The sequence below is a fragment of the Nerophis ophidion genome, linkage group LG03 (genome assembly GCF_033978795.1).
Source record: "Nerophis ophidion isolate RoL-2023_Sa linkage group LG03, RoL_Noph_v1.0, whole genome shotgun sequence".
NCBI lineage: Eukaryota > Metazoa > Chordata > Actinopteri > Syngnathiformes > Syngnathidae > Nerophis > Nerophis ophidion.
This window is the reverse complement of record NC_084613.1, coordinates 69505558-69518927: the sequence shown is the minus strand read 5'-3', so window position 1 is coordinate 69518927 and position 13370 is coordinate 69505558. Positions and strand designations below refer to the sequence as shown.

At 40.9% G+C, this 13370-nt stretch overlaps 1 protein-coding gene across 1 annotated transcript in view; it reads right to left on the bottom strand.

Moving 5' to 3' along the window:
• LOC133549982 (uncharacterized) overlaps positions 1 to 7118 on the bottom strand; it is a 169820-nt gene extending 162702 nt beyond the window's left edge. Inside the window, exon 1 of the mRNA XM_061895941.1 lies at positions 5417 to 7118. Coding sequence (XP_061751925.1) covers positions 5417 to 7024 — 1608 coding nt within the window. The 5' untranslated portion in view covers positions 7025 to 7118. The remainder of the gene's footprint in view (positions 1 to 5416) is intronic.
• Between the last annotated feature and the right edge of the window lie 6252 nt (positions 7119 to 13370).

The following is a 13370-nucleotide window of genomic DNA, read 5'->3' as shown; positions in this document are numbered from 1 at the left end:
GCCTGAACCCAACTCTCACACTTGGTATGTTTACATGCTCTCTTTTAAAAGTTAGTTTTTTACATTAAGTGCCAACAAATTCAATATCAAGTGACCAGAATGTGAATTGAAATAATCATGCAACCTTTATTATTCACTTGAATATAATTATATATCCGTCAAATTTCCTTCACTTCAGAGTGTAAAATTTGAAATGATCCGATTCATGTATTATTATTATCAGTGGATCATTATCAATATTATTATATTTTTATAAGTGCATTTCCTTGGGTTTCAAACCTAACCGTGTCTTAAAAACCTAGCGACTTCTCTTTTTCTAAATGTAATTGAGAGTCATTGAAGGCACCAGTTATGGGCAATGAGATGCAAAAGTGAAATTGTACATACGTTTCACCAATGCTGCCACAAATAGATTTATTATATTTTCAACATTCCTCCATCACCTAATCTTTGTACCAACATGCTGGTGCTCTGTGTAAACGCTTAAAGGGGAGTTTTGAGTGAAGTGTTCCAAGCTAGGTTTGCTGCTAATTCAATGTGAAATTAATCATTTTGCATTTTTATGAGTGGTGCAGGTACTCTTAGTCCTTCTCAATTTGAGTCAACAGCTTCCTGACCTTCTTATTATTATTCAATATTAAGGTAATATTTATTTTATCTTAAAAATTAAGACTTTTTTTTTTTTTTTAACAACTTCAAACTTTACAAAAGCCAAGGGCCCTCTAGTGCTTGGGGCCCAGGTAAAACATACCCACTCTCCTCTCCACTTCCTGTGTGAACTGGTAATGTACATCAATGTAACTCTGTTAAGCATGTTAGAAAAAAAAATAAATAAAGACTTTTACCAAAAATGATAAAAACAATACCAGTCACTTTTTAGAACACTAGATGTTATGCGAGCCAACCAACTAGCATTGATGAACGTTTGATTTCAAGAGCTTGCTAAAAATCTACAGTAAAGCACCAGTTCCATTGGCAGCAAAACAGGCCCGGAGCATAATACTACCACCACCATGCTTGACGGTAGGTGTAGTGTTCCTGAGATTAAAGGCATCACCTCTTCTCCTCCAAACAGCTTCATTTTTGTTTCATCTGATCACAGAACTTTCCTCCAGAAGCTCTTATCTTTGTCCATGTGATGTCAAATGAAACAAAAATTGAGCTGTTTGGCAACAATAACAAGCAATATGTTTGGAGGAGAACCAAATATAAACATTGCTGTATGTATACTTTTGACCCAGCAGATTTGGTCACATTTTCAGTAGACCCATAATAAATTCATAGAGGAACCAAACTTCATAAATGTTTTTTGTGACCAAAAAGTATGTGCTCCAATCCCTCTATCACAAAAAAATAAGAGTTGTAGGAATTATTGGAAGCTCAAGACAGTCATGACATTATGTTCTTTACAAGTGTATGTCAACTTTTGACCACGACTGTATTATTCATGTTTGGTAAGGTTATCCTTATGTTGACATATTGCTGTTTAGATCAGGGGTCACCAATGCGCTGCCTGCGGGCACCAGGTCGCACGTCAGGACCATGTTTTTTTTTTATTGTAAAGAATAATATATACATTTTAATCTAATTCTTCATTTTAGCTTCTGTTTTTTCGACAAAGAATATTTGTGTAATATTTCTTCAAATAAAATTCATGAAAATTATTCTGGCAAATCTACAAAATCTGTAGAATCAAATTTAAATCTTATTTCAAAGTCTTTTGAATTTCTTTAAAAAAAAATTGTTCTGGAAAATCTAGAAAAAAAATAATGATTTGTCTTTGCTAGAAATATAGCTTGGTCCAATTTGTTATATATTCTAACAAAGTGCAGATTGGATTTTAACCTATTTAAATCATGTCATCAAAATTCTAAAATTAATCTTAATCAGGAAAAAATTACTAATGATGTTCCATAAATTCTTTTTTTAATTTTTTCAAAAAGATTCGAATGAGCTACAGTAGTTTTTCTCTTCATTTTTTTCGGTTGAGTTTTGAATTTTTAAACAGTCAAAATTGAAGATTAACTGTGTTTCAAAATTTAATTTTATTTTTTTTCTGTTAAGATCCGTACGCGGATTTTCTCATATTATTGTTGTTTCTGTTCCATTTTCATATGACTCTGCTGTTTAACATGCTTATTTCCTGTTTTGTTCATTACCATGGTTACTCATCAGTTCACCTGCTGCTCACGGCCCCGCACACCTGCTACAGATAATCACCGTCACTTTATAAGCCGTCTTCTTTTGTTTGTTCAGCCTGGGTTCATGATTTGCTTCCATCCATCCATTTTCTACTGTTTATTCCCTCTTGGGGTCGCGGGGGGTGCTGGCGCCTATCTCAGCTACAATCGGGCGGAAGGCGGGGTACACCTTGGACAAGTCGCCACCTCATCGCAGAGCCAACACAGATAGACAGACAACATTCACACTCACATTCACACACTAGGGCCAATTTTAGTGTTGCCAATCAACCTATCCCCAGGTGCATGTCTTTGGAAGTGGGAGGATGCCGGAGTACCTGGAGGGAACCCACGCATTCACGGGGAGAACATGCAAACTCCACACAGAAAGATCCCGAGCCTGGATTTGAACCCAGGACTGCAGGACCTTCGTATTGTGAGGCAGACGCACTAACCCCTCTGCCACCGTGAAGCCCCCATGATTTGCTTTTCACACCAAAATAGTTACGCCTGCAATACTTTCATGTATGTATATTCTCGCTGAGCTTTTCACGCTAGCCATTGTTCATTCCAGTTCTCATGCTGAAGGTTTTGTTTTCTCTTTTGTTCCTTACTGGTCAGTTTAGTTTGCATTTTGTATCACCTAGTTCTCATACTAGTGTCTTTGGTTTCCTTTTGTTAGCTCCAGTGTTTTGTTTCTTAGATCCTTTTGTGGAATAAATCTTTTAAAACTTACCTTTGCTGTGTTCAATTTTGACGCATCCTCAAGGGAATCAAACCCGGTACCACGATGCCACACAGGCGCAACATTTTCGTGTTTTCTCCTCTTTTAAACCGGTCAATTAAGTGTTTTTTTTTTTATCATTTATTCTCTACAAAAAAACATTCTGTAAAAGGAAAAACAATGTACGACGGAATGGCGGACAGAAATACCCATCTTTTAATATACATAGATTTATTTATTAAAGGAAAATTGAGCAAATTGGCTATTTCTGGCAATTTATTTAAGTGTGTATCAAACTGGTAGCCCTTCGCATTAATCAGTACCCAAGAAGTAGCTCTTGGTTTCAAAAAGGTTGGTGACCCCTGGTTTAGATAGTTATAGGCCAAACGTGGGCTACGAGCTGAAAAATGTAAGGAAGCGTTTAAAAGGTATGCATGCCAGTATATTGATTTTCTACAGTGTGTCGCATAGAAAAACAGCAGCGGCCATTAATGGAGTCAGCTACATTTGGCTTACGATTTAACGTTAGATAGCTTCTTTCTGAAGCATTAATGCCGTAATTGACTGCATTTTTGTTAACTACATCGACTTATTGTCCATATAATGAATCCAGTAAACAAGCCAAATACTTAATATTTGTTTTCTACAGTATGTTGATTAAGCTTATGTGTAACAGGGCGACATGGTGAAAATGCGGGAGGCCTTTTCTGAGCCTCAACAAAAAAAGGGAGTACGTTTAAATTATTCATGTATTTGCTACTTCTACAAAGGCAGTGAGATTTGTCTGAAACCTACATCTTATTTCCCACGCCTCCAACCCCTCAAATACAAAACTTCAAGCCCCGGGCAAAAACGCAGCAAATGTTGAATGTATTTTTTTTTTTATACTGCAGACCACTTCTTCCTCGATGTTGGTGGACCCTCGGCGTGCTAGCGAAAGCGCTAATGCATTTAAATGAGAATTAAAATGAGACCTTTTACCTTAGCCCTGCCATGCGTATGTCATTCCGCGCAATATTTATTTGAAGTGTAAAATATAGCGTAGCTTAAGACCTGAGAATATAGAGGCACTTGCTCGGTGTACTGTATAATATTACAGTTTACACAGCTTGGGGCGCATTCAGCTAGCCGAGAAGTCTTTTGAGATATCATCGCATCGTATTTCTTGAGGAAAGCGTGCATCATATTTTACCCAGGCTAAAAATGCATCCAATCAGATCTACAACAAATTCCATTATTAGTAAGAACTGTAGTATTTATAGTTTTTTTTTATTTTTTAACAATTACAGTCACGTTTAGAAGTTGACATACACTTGTAAAGAACATAATGTCATGGCTGTCTTGAGTTTCCAATAATTTCTACAACTCTTATTTTTTTGTGATAGAGTGATTGGAGCACATACTTGTTGGTCACAAAAAAAAAAAAAACATTCATGAAGTTTGGTTCTTTTATGAATTTATTATGGGTCTACTGAAAATGTGACAAAATCTGCCGGGTAAAAAGTATACATACAGCAATGTTAATATTTGGTTACATGTCCCTTGGCAAGTTTCACCGCAATAAGGCGTGTTTGGTAGCCATCCACAAGCTTCTGGTTAAATTTTTGACCACTCCTCTTGGCAAGCAAAAAAACGGGACGGAATATTCTACAGAAATGCAGTTTTTCAGGGAGGCTCATTGTGACACACATCCGAGCAGGGGAATTCACACTGTTGTGGAAGAGGCCGATATTTTATCATGAATCATTAAGGAGTAGAGGAGTGGTTCTCAACCTTTTTTCAGTGATGTACCCCCTGTAAACATTTTTTTAATTCAAGTACCCCCTAATCAGAGCAAAGCATTTTTGATTGAAAAAAAGAGATAAAGAAGTAAAATACAGCACTATGTCATCAGTTTTTGATTTTTTAAATTGTATAACAGTGCAAAATATTGCTCATTTGTAGTGGTCTTTCTTTAACTATTTGGAAAAAAAGATATAAAAATAACTTGTTGAAAAATAAACAAGTGATTCAATTATAAATAAAGATTTCTACTCATAGAAGTAAGCATCAACTTAAAGTCAATCAATCAATCAATGTTTATTTATATAGCCCTTAATCACAAATGTCTCAAAGGACTGTACAAACCACTACGACTACGACATCCTCGGAAGAACCCACATAAGGAAAAGTGCCCTCTTTGGGGATTGTAATAGAGATCCATATGGATTCATGAACTTAATTCTAAACATTTCTTCACAAAAAAAACATCTTTTACATCAATATTTATGGAACATGTCCACAAAAAATCTAGCTGTCAACACTGAATATTGCATTGTTGCATTTCTTTTCACAGTTTATGAACTTACATTCATATTTTGTTGAAGTATTATTCAATAAATATATTTACAAAGGATTTTTGAATTGTTGCTATTTTTAGAATATTTTGAAAAAATCTCACGTACCCCTTGGCATACCTTCAAGTACCCCCATTTGATAACCACTGGAGTAGAGGACGAGATGGAGTACTCACAGTGATATTGACAGCTCTGGGTAGTGAGATGGACCTATTGGACATTCTTGGAAATCCATCTGGCCACTTGAAGACCGGGCACGGTTTACTCCTTCCATTGGAGGTCCACTTAGGCTCAAAGCCGACAACTTTCTTGTCCTTCTCTTTACCTCTTTCTGTCAGCCTCTCTTTTTCCCAAACATTTTCCGTCCTTTTCTCTCCACCCAGGATTCCATTTCTCTCCCAATGACTTTTGTCGTCCGTGGCCTTCTCCATATGTTTCTTATTCCTCTCTTGTATCAGGGTACCATTAGCTGCGAGTTCATCAAGTTGCCTCACTCTGTCAATGTCTGTCTCCAGATAAAGCCTCCCGGTGGAGGGCTGCGACTGTATCTTTGTGCACAGCTCCAAGCCGTGCTCTCGGTACGAGGGACTCTCTCCTTTGATTTTCCTCATCATGTCCGCTGGTTCTAAGATCTTACAGCTGGGCAGTGTCTTGCTCCATTGCTGGAAGGAGCTGATGTCGTTTGGATCACATTCATTGATGGTCTGCAGGTTGGGTGTTGGGGTGTACCACAAGTTTGTAGGTGGTGGTGTTGGAAGGCTAGTTGGGGTTGAATGCAAAGATGCCAGTGGGGTTGATGGTGGCGGTGGTGGCGCCTGAAGAGGAGGTGAGGAGAAACGGTGCCGCAAGGTGGATTGCTGTTGTTGAGATGGAGCACTGTTGGTTTTCAGCACCCTGCCGGTCACTTCGTTGAGGAACTGTGAGAACCTGCGCCTGTCCTCTTTCTTCTTGTCCTCTTGAAGGACTGTGGGGGAATCTTTTTTTGGGAAAGATGTAGTAGCATTCCCTGGGTCTATCTTCTGCACTGCGGTGCTGCTCTCCAAAGCACTTTTAGTTTCTGTGTTAGGGGTAGGACGTGTGAAGATGAGATTTTGGTAAATAATTTCAGGTTCCACCACTGCACTAGTGAATGCCTGGTCTGTTTTGGGAGGAATTCCGCTCGACTGCGCCGATCCCTCTGTGCTGCCGTTCTTAGCAGATGTCTTGATTAGGCAGGTAACCCCTGAACTCCAACTATTGGTGTCCCAACTGCTGTCATCATCACTTGAACTGCCTATGCCACTTTGCCGACTTGGACTGGTGCTACGCTCGCTTTGAACTGGGCTGGAGTTGTCCAAGCTGCCCATTGATCGCCTTTTCAACCGAGAAATGGATCCTTTCAGTCTTGGTAAAGAGAAATAGAAGTTTGGAAGAGATCCCTGGATACTTGGAAAGGCTTGAAGAGAGGTGACAGAACCCCGGTTGCTGGAGGAGGATCTTCTGTGGCTTGGTTTGGTGGCATTTTGCAGGCTTGAAAGAGAGCCTTTTAGCAAAGGAGAAGACTGGCGACGCAGCGGAGGTTCCTCTTCCTGGTCGCTGTATGGTCCAGAGAAAACAGGGCAAGATGCGGTTGAAGAACAAGAGCCACGATCCTGTCGAGTTAAGGCCGTTCTGGATCGTGGTTGTCTTTGTAGCGTGGCCATTTTACTCTTCTTTCTCCTTCTTTGTGCAGGATTTGGTGATTCTTTTTTTATAGACTTGATTCTGAGACCATCGTCTGATATGGACACACACAAGTGAACCATGTCAGGCCTGGTAGCACAGGGTTCCCACTGCTTCCGATCCACAATGCCAACCGTCTGTCCTCTTGTGGTCTGACACACTTTCACTTGTCCCTACCCAATGAAATACCACTGCTGTCTGTCACCCAACCTACTTTCATCCGCCAATAGTTTTTCTCCTTTGGCTGCATAGATCAACACCTACCATCACCAAAGCTATGTCTGTGGGCGTCATCCGTAATGAAATGCATATTGACATGGTTGGCACTGGAAATCCAGGTCAGTGATATTGACCGAAGCCACCATGTGACTTTTTGGCTTACGAGCACCAGGCAAGCTCATGGATCGATAGTTTGTTCCTGCAATTTTTACAAGAGTCACAGCTTTCTCCATGAGCTCTACCGATGCTACTTTGTCAAGATGGTGCTAGATATCCCCGAATAGAAGATGGCAATGAGTATCAGACAACAGCTATTTTTCAAGACCCGTTTGTATAAATATTTTTTCTAAGAGTGCAATAACAACTGCTAGATTGCAAAAACAAATATATTTATTAGCTGCTCGACTGTTTGATGCATTTCCTTCATTGATCCATCCATCCATCCATCTTCTTCCGCTTATCCGAGGTCGGGTCACGGGGGCAACAGCCTAAGCAGGGAAACCCAGACTTCCCTTTCCCCAGCCACTTCGTCTAGCTCTTCCCGGGGGATCCCGAGGCGTTCCCAGGCCAGCCGGGAGACATAGTCTTCCCAACGTGTCCTGGGTCTTCCCCGTGGCCTCCTACCGGTTGGACCTGCCCTAAACACCTCCCTAGGGAGGCGTTCGGGTGGCATCCTGACCAGATGCCCGAACCACCTCATCTGGCTCCTCTCGATGTGAAGGAGCAGCGGCTTTACTTTGAGTTCCTCCCGGATGGCAGAGCTTCTCACCCTATCTCTAAGGGAGAGCCCCGCCACACGGCGGAGGAAACTCATTTCGGCCGCTTGTACCCGTGATCTTATCCTTTCGGTCATGACCCAAAGCTCATGACCATAGGTGAGGGTGGGAACGTAGATCGACTGGTAAATTGAGAGCTTTGCCTTCCGGCTCAGCTCCTTCTTCACCACAACGGATCGGTACAACGTCCGCATTACTGAAGACGCTGCACCGATCCGCCTGTCGATCTCACGATCCACTCTTCCCTCACTCGTGAACAAGACTCCTAGGTACTTGAACTCCTCCACTTGGGGAAGGGTCTCCTCCCCAACCCAGAGATGGCACTCCACCCTTTTACGGGCGAGAACCATGGACTCGGACTTGGAGGTGCTGATTCTCAATGAGAATCCTTCATTGATTTTCATCTTAAAATTGTCATAACTCATTCTCCGTTGTTTGCTAACTTGCCCAACCTTCAAGACATCTTTATTTCCTGGCTGGTTTTTGCATCTCTCCAGGTTATTGCTGTTGGAGTGAAATTATGTAGAAGTTGTTTGGCACCATCTACTTGTTTTTAGGTATGAATTTTGACAAAATCTAAGATTACTTGTCCTTTCTGACTTTTTTAGGAGAAAAAAATTAAGTGGCACCTCGATTTTGCTCCAAAAGGTCAGCCAAAGACTAAATCGTACGAAAACAGAATATTGTTTTCCTCTAGAAATAATGCAAATCCAATAAATGAATGACTTCATTGTTTGGGCGCTCTATTTCAAGGAATATCTCTCGGGCAGACAGAATTGTTTGTAACACACATTGTATGGTTGCACAATAACTGAGACGGTACATGAAAACCAGGGAGAACTTTGGATGGAAATATTTGTTAAAAACCAAATCATAGGAACATCGATTTACCGCTATACTGTCTACCATCCATGCGATACAGATCTAAAACTAGATTAACTGGCTTTTAAAAAAAAATCAAATTCATGTTTATGTCGTGTCTGGCAGTGTAAGTTCTCGCAATACCAAACTGAGTTATTATCTAGAGCAGGGGAGGGCATTACGTCGATCGCGATCGACTGGTCGATCTCGGAGGGTGTGTCAGTCGATCTCAAGCCAGGCATTAAAAAATATACATAAAAATGAGCAATCATCAATCATACCAAGACTTCATTTTCGTCAGTTGTTTGACATTCTCGGCACCCGAGGATCTTGTGAGATGACGCTGGCTGCTGCGAGCTCATATTTAAGAAAAAAATCACTAACAGGGCGGACGCAGAGAAACACATTTTATTTCTAGAGACTCCGTACCTACTGTCAAAACTCTAAAGACCGACTGCACAGTTCCTGTCTTCACCATAAAAGACCTGTTTCATCCTGCCTGTGCTAACAAAATAAGAGTCTCAGAAAGCTAGCGTGCACAAGCTAGCAAGCTACGGAGTTTGATGCCAATGTATTTCTCCCCCGCCCTCAGCGACCGCTTTCTCACTTGCTTGCCCACCCGCACAGTCACTGACATCACTCACCTGCTGCCAGACATTAAAGGGCCACACACATATGCTACTCTCATAACAAAGTGTTTAAAAACGAGTATGCAAGTTGGACAAATGAGATGCCAAATCCAACCACTTTCATGTGGTATTGGACAGAAAGGAGAACTTTTTTTTTCCCTCCATTTGAAAATGCGGACGTTATCAGCACCACTGTCTAATTCCAATCAATGCAAGTCATCAGAATCAAATACACCAACTTATATTCTTGTCTTTATGAAAGAAAGGAATCTATGTGTGTTAAACTTGCTTGTATTATCATTAAACACCATTAACTTGTTAACAAAAATGTCTCTTTCATAAATAAATAAATATAAATTATAAATAGGAATGAGGTAGATCTCCTCGACTTGGTCAATTGAAAAGTAGCTCACCTGCAGAAAAAGTGTGAGCGCCCCTGATCTAGAGGAATCTAAAGACAGAAATAGTGTTGTGTTTTCTGGTTCTAAATATTGACCCAGTTTCTCTGAGTCTCAACTCAGTCTCATTGTGTTCAGCGAGTGGAGGTCAGAAGTATCTAGGTGTCTGACTTCTTTAAATTGGCTTTTCAGTTGACCAGAAAAGGAAAAATCTGAAGGACAGGTACTGACCTCAGTTATTGGAATTTACTACTTTTCAGGATAGTGTATGTTTGTTCAGGAATGATGGTTAAAGGGCCTCTCTAATGCTGACAACTTTGCCACTTCTTTTATAATTTTGGACCTGAAAATTATATCTACAGATAAAAGTCCACCCAAATTAAACACAGTTGAGATTTTAGACTTTGTTACTGGTGAGTTTCAGCACACTTTGGAACGCCGACTTTTAGCTCCAAACTATGGGTGGGCCTGCTGACGTCACCCACAGAAGACTAGACACAATTTCATATTGTCGAGTACAGAAGTGTCCAAACTACGGCCCACGGGCCATGTGCGGCCCGCCGACATCTCCAATTTACCCTGCGAGACATCAAATGTTTAATAAGGAACCTGGCCACAGTGAGATTTCAATAATTTTTTTTAAAAAGTCAGATCGACCACTGTTACTTTGTCGCCATCTCGCGGCCAACAGTAATAATTCAGGTCTATGACCGCTTATCATTAATTGAAAGGAATTAAGCAAAACATTTGACCCGATGCAAACAACCTTTCCCAGTCATGGTGCAAAAAACAAAACAAAATCAAACCAACACAAAATGCCAACCAACGTGGTCACACAACACAATATAACACTATTTGTGGATATTATAAAAAAATATCCGTTCACCTTAAAATAAAATGTAATTACACCCGCTCAAAACCATTACAAAGCATGATGGGAAAATGCAAAACACAATCTCCACACTTATCCATGTCTAGCTGTTTGGCAGAGTTTAGTTGCTTGATATTTCTGATTGATTACAAAACTTTAAGGAGGTTGTCACAGAATTAAACAAGGTAGGATTCCAACTTTCACATACTTCTAATATCCAATTACATTCATTAGTCATTACATTTCTATTATATTTATATAATATGTATGTGTATGTATGTATGTATAATTTGCAAAATATCTTCATGGGAAGAAAGAGTGAGTAAGAACCTGCAGAGAAATATTTTGTACATTATTTGTTGAACAAGTTTTTCAACAAATAGTGGATGCGGTCATTCCACCAAGATTGTGCGGCTCCTCTGTGGCTTGAAGCAGACACACCCGTGACTACATTATGGCGCCTCAATGTATTCATATTATAAACATGAAAGTGTATGTCCACTTGACACTCGCCGCACGGAACACAAGCTCCGCTAAGAACACCGGCGTTTAAAAAGCAGAGAAAAAGAAGAAACTCCGCTTGCTTTGTTTTTGTGTCCTCTTCAACTGATATTTTACTACTGGAATTGTACGCTGAGTTCAGTTGAATTGCGCTTTGCTAAAACGCTGAAAGAACATAGATTGATAGATACTTTGTTCATCTTCAACAGCTTTTCAAGGGTGGAAACACAAATCTTATGAAAAACCATTGACGGGCAGATACTGAAGCTAAGGAAACACAGGTTATAGTTTAAATATTTTAGCATATTATTTCTTTTTTGCTCATAATGTTAACCATACTGCTGCCAAAAATAATGCAATTAAGTGATCAAAATAATAATCTTCCATGTCTTTAACAACACTGTTTATGCAACAAAATGGGCTCCAGACTCTAGGGGGGCCGTTTCAAGTCTGGTGATGGAAAAGGTAAATAGGTAGGTAGGTAGGTCTTTATTGTCGTTGCACAAGTACAACATAACTTTTATCCAGCACAAACTGGTTCAAGATTAGACAAACAGTGTACAGGGTTACAGAACAGGAAGGCTGATGGGGCACCAAAGGCGCCACGTAAAAGATGGGAAAAAGGTAAACGCTGGAGGAGGATGAGTAAAAAAATACAATCTAGACTGGGCTCCTAAGGGGGCCCAGTCTGGAGTGGGAAAAAAAAAAACCCTCCATAGCAAAGCACATATAGATATTACAACATACATCTCGAGAAATCAAGCAACAGAAGGGAGGGAGTGGGGGCCACGGTGGAGGGCTGCAGCTCTTCAGGCGCTGCCCATCCTTCCATCACCCCTAAGGGATTCACGTCAAGAGTGTTGGATGGGGGGTGGGGTATGTGTATGTGGCGTATATATTCTTGTGGATGCATGTCTGTGTGTAAGCCTGCTGCAAGTCTCTGTTTCCGAGGCCTTGGTGTCGTGCAGTCGCGAGTCAGTCCAAAGTCAACAACATGTGTGTGTCCATGAGAGACAAGAAGGGAGTTTGTCTTTACCACACTGTACTTCGGAATAGTCTTGAAGCCAGGGAAACAATCCAAGTTAGAATGTTTTGTATGCAAGTAAAAAAAAACAAAAAAACTTTTCACTCTAAATTGTCAATGACTGGCCCTCAAAAATCATTCTGCGGGGCAGACAAGGGCTTTATTATTGGAAATTTCTGCCAGATTAATTTTCTAGAGCAATCAAAAAAGCACTTGTTTAGTGACTGTGAACGGCTTCCTGCCGCCATCGTGTGGGTTGCACGGACCATTGATGGAGGACATCGCTTCGCACAGGTTTGACTCTTTATTATTTCAATAAAGTCGCTCGCAGTGTCGGTCAGTCGCTCTTTCAGCTCCACCTTCGCTGCTCGCGCCGGTCTCCTTTTCAGTCGTCCGCGTCTTTCCTGTGCTGGTCTCGGTCGCTCCGTGGCTCTCTGTGGTTCTCGCTCGTCTTGTTCGTTCGTCTGGCTGTCTCCTACTATCTGCCCCGATTGCTCCTCCTTCTCCCCTTTTAAACAGCAGGAGGAGATGCACAGATTGAGAGCAGGTGTGTGGATTACATCAGGCGCGCCCCTCCTCTCCGTTCCGCTGCATACTCCGCCTCCTGGCCGCCATCTTGGTTAGGACCACGATTGTCCTATCCTGCTGTCGGCCCAACGGCTCCGCCTCTCCACAGTGACATTTTGGTCATCTGGACACCATGGGTCCTTTTTCAAATACTGTCAAGAAAAACAATTCATTGTGAAATTGTACCCAATGTTATGACAAAAAAAAATGTTGTCCTGTATTTCTCTTGACTATGTGTCAACACGCACAAGATTTGTTGCAACATCAAGACTCAAGTCGTCAAAAATTCAAAGCAGATGGAACAAGATATAATAATAGTTTAATCAGATGCGGCAACACAAGCATCCTCCAACTCTGTGAATAATACGCACTGACTTTGCTAATAAGATCTCTGCCGACTCATCGCATCCTATGAGTAGAATTCCCCAAAGCCGCCGCCGCGGCTGCAACAGAAAAGATCAGATGCTTCATTTCATCCCCGCAAGCGGCACAATGAAAAATTCCTTAGAGAGATGTGCTTTGGCATCTCGCTAAAGCTTGAGATTCGCACATATCATGTTTGTTGTACATTTTGTAAGCTTGT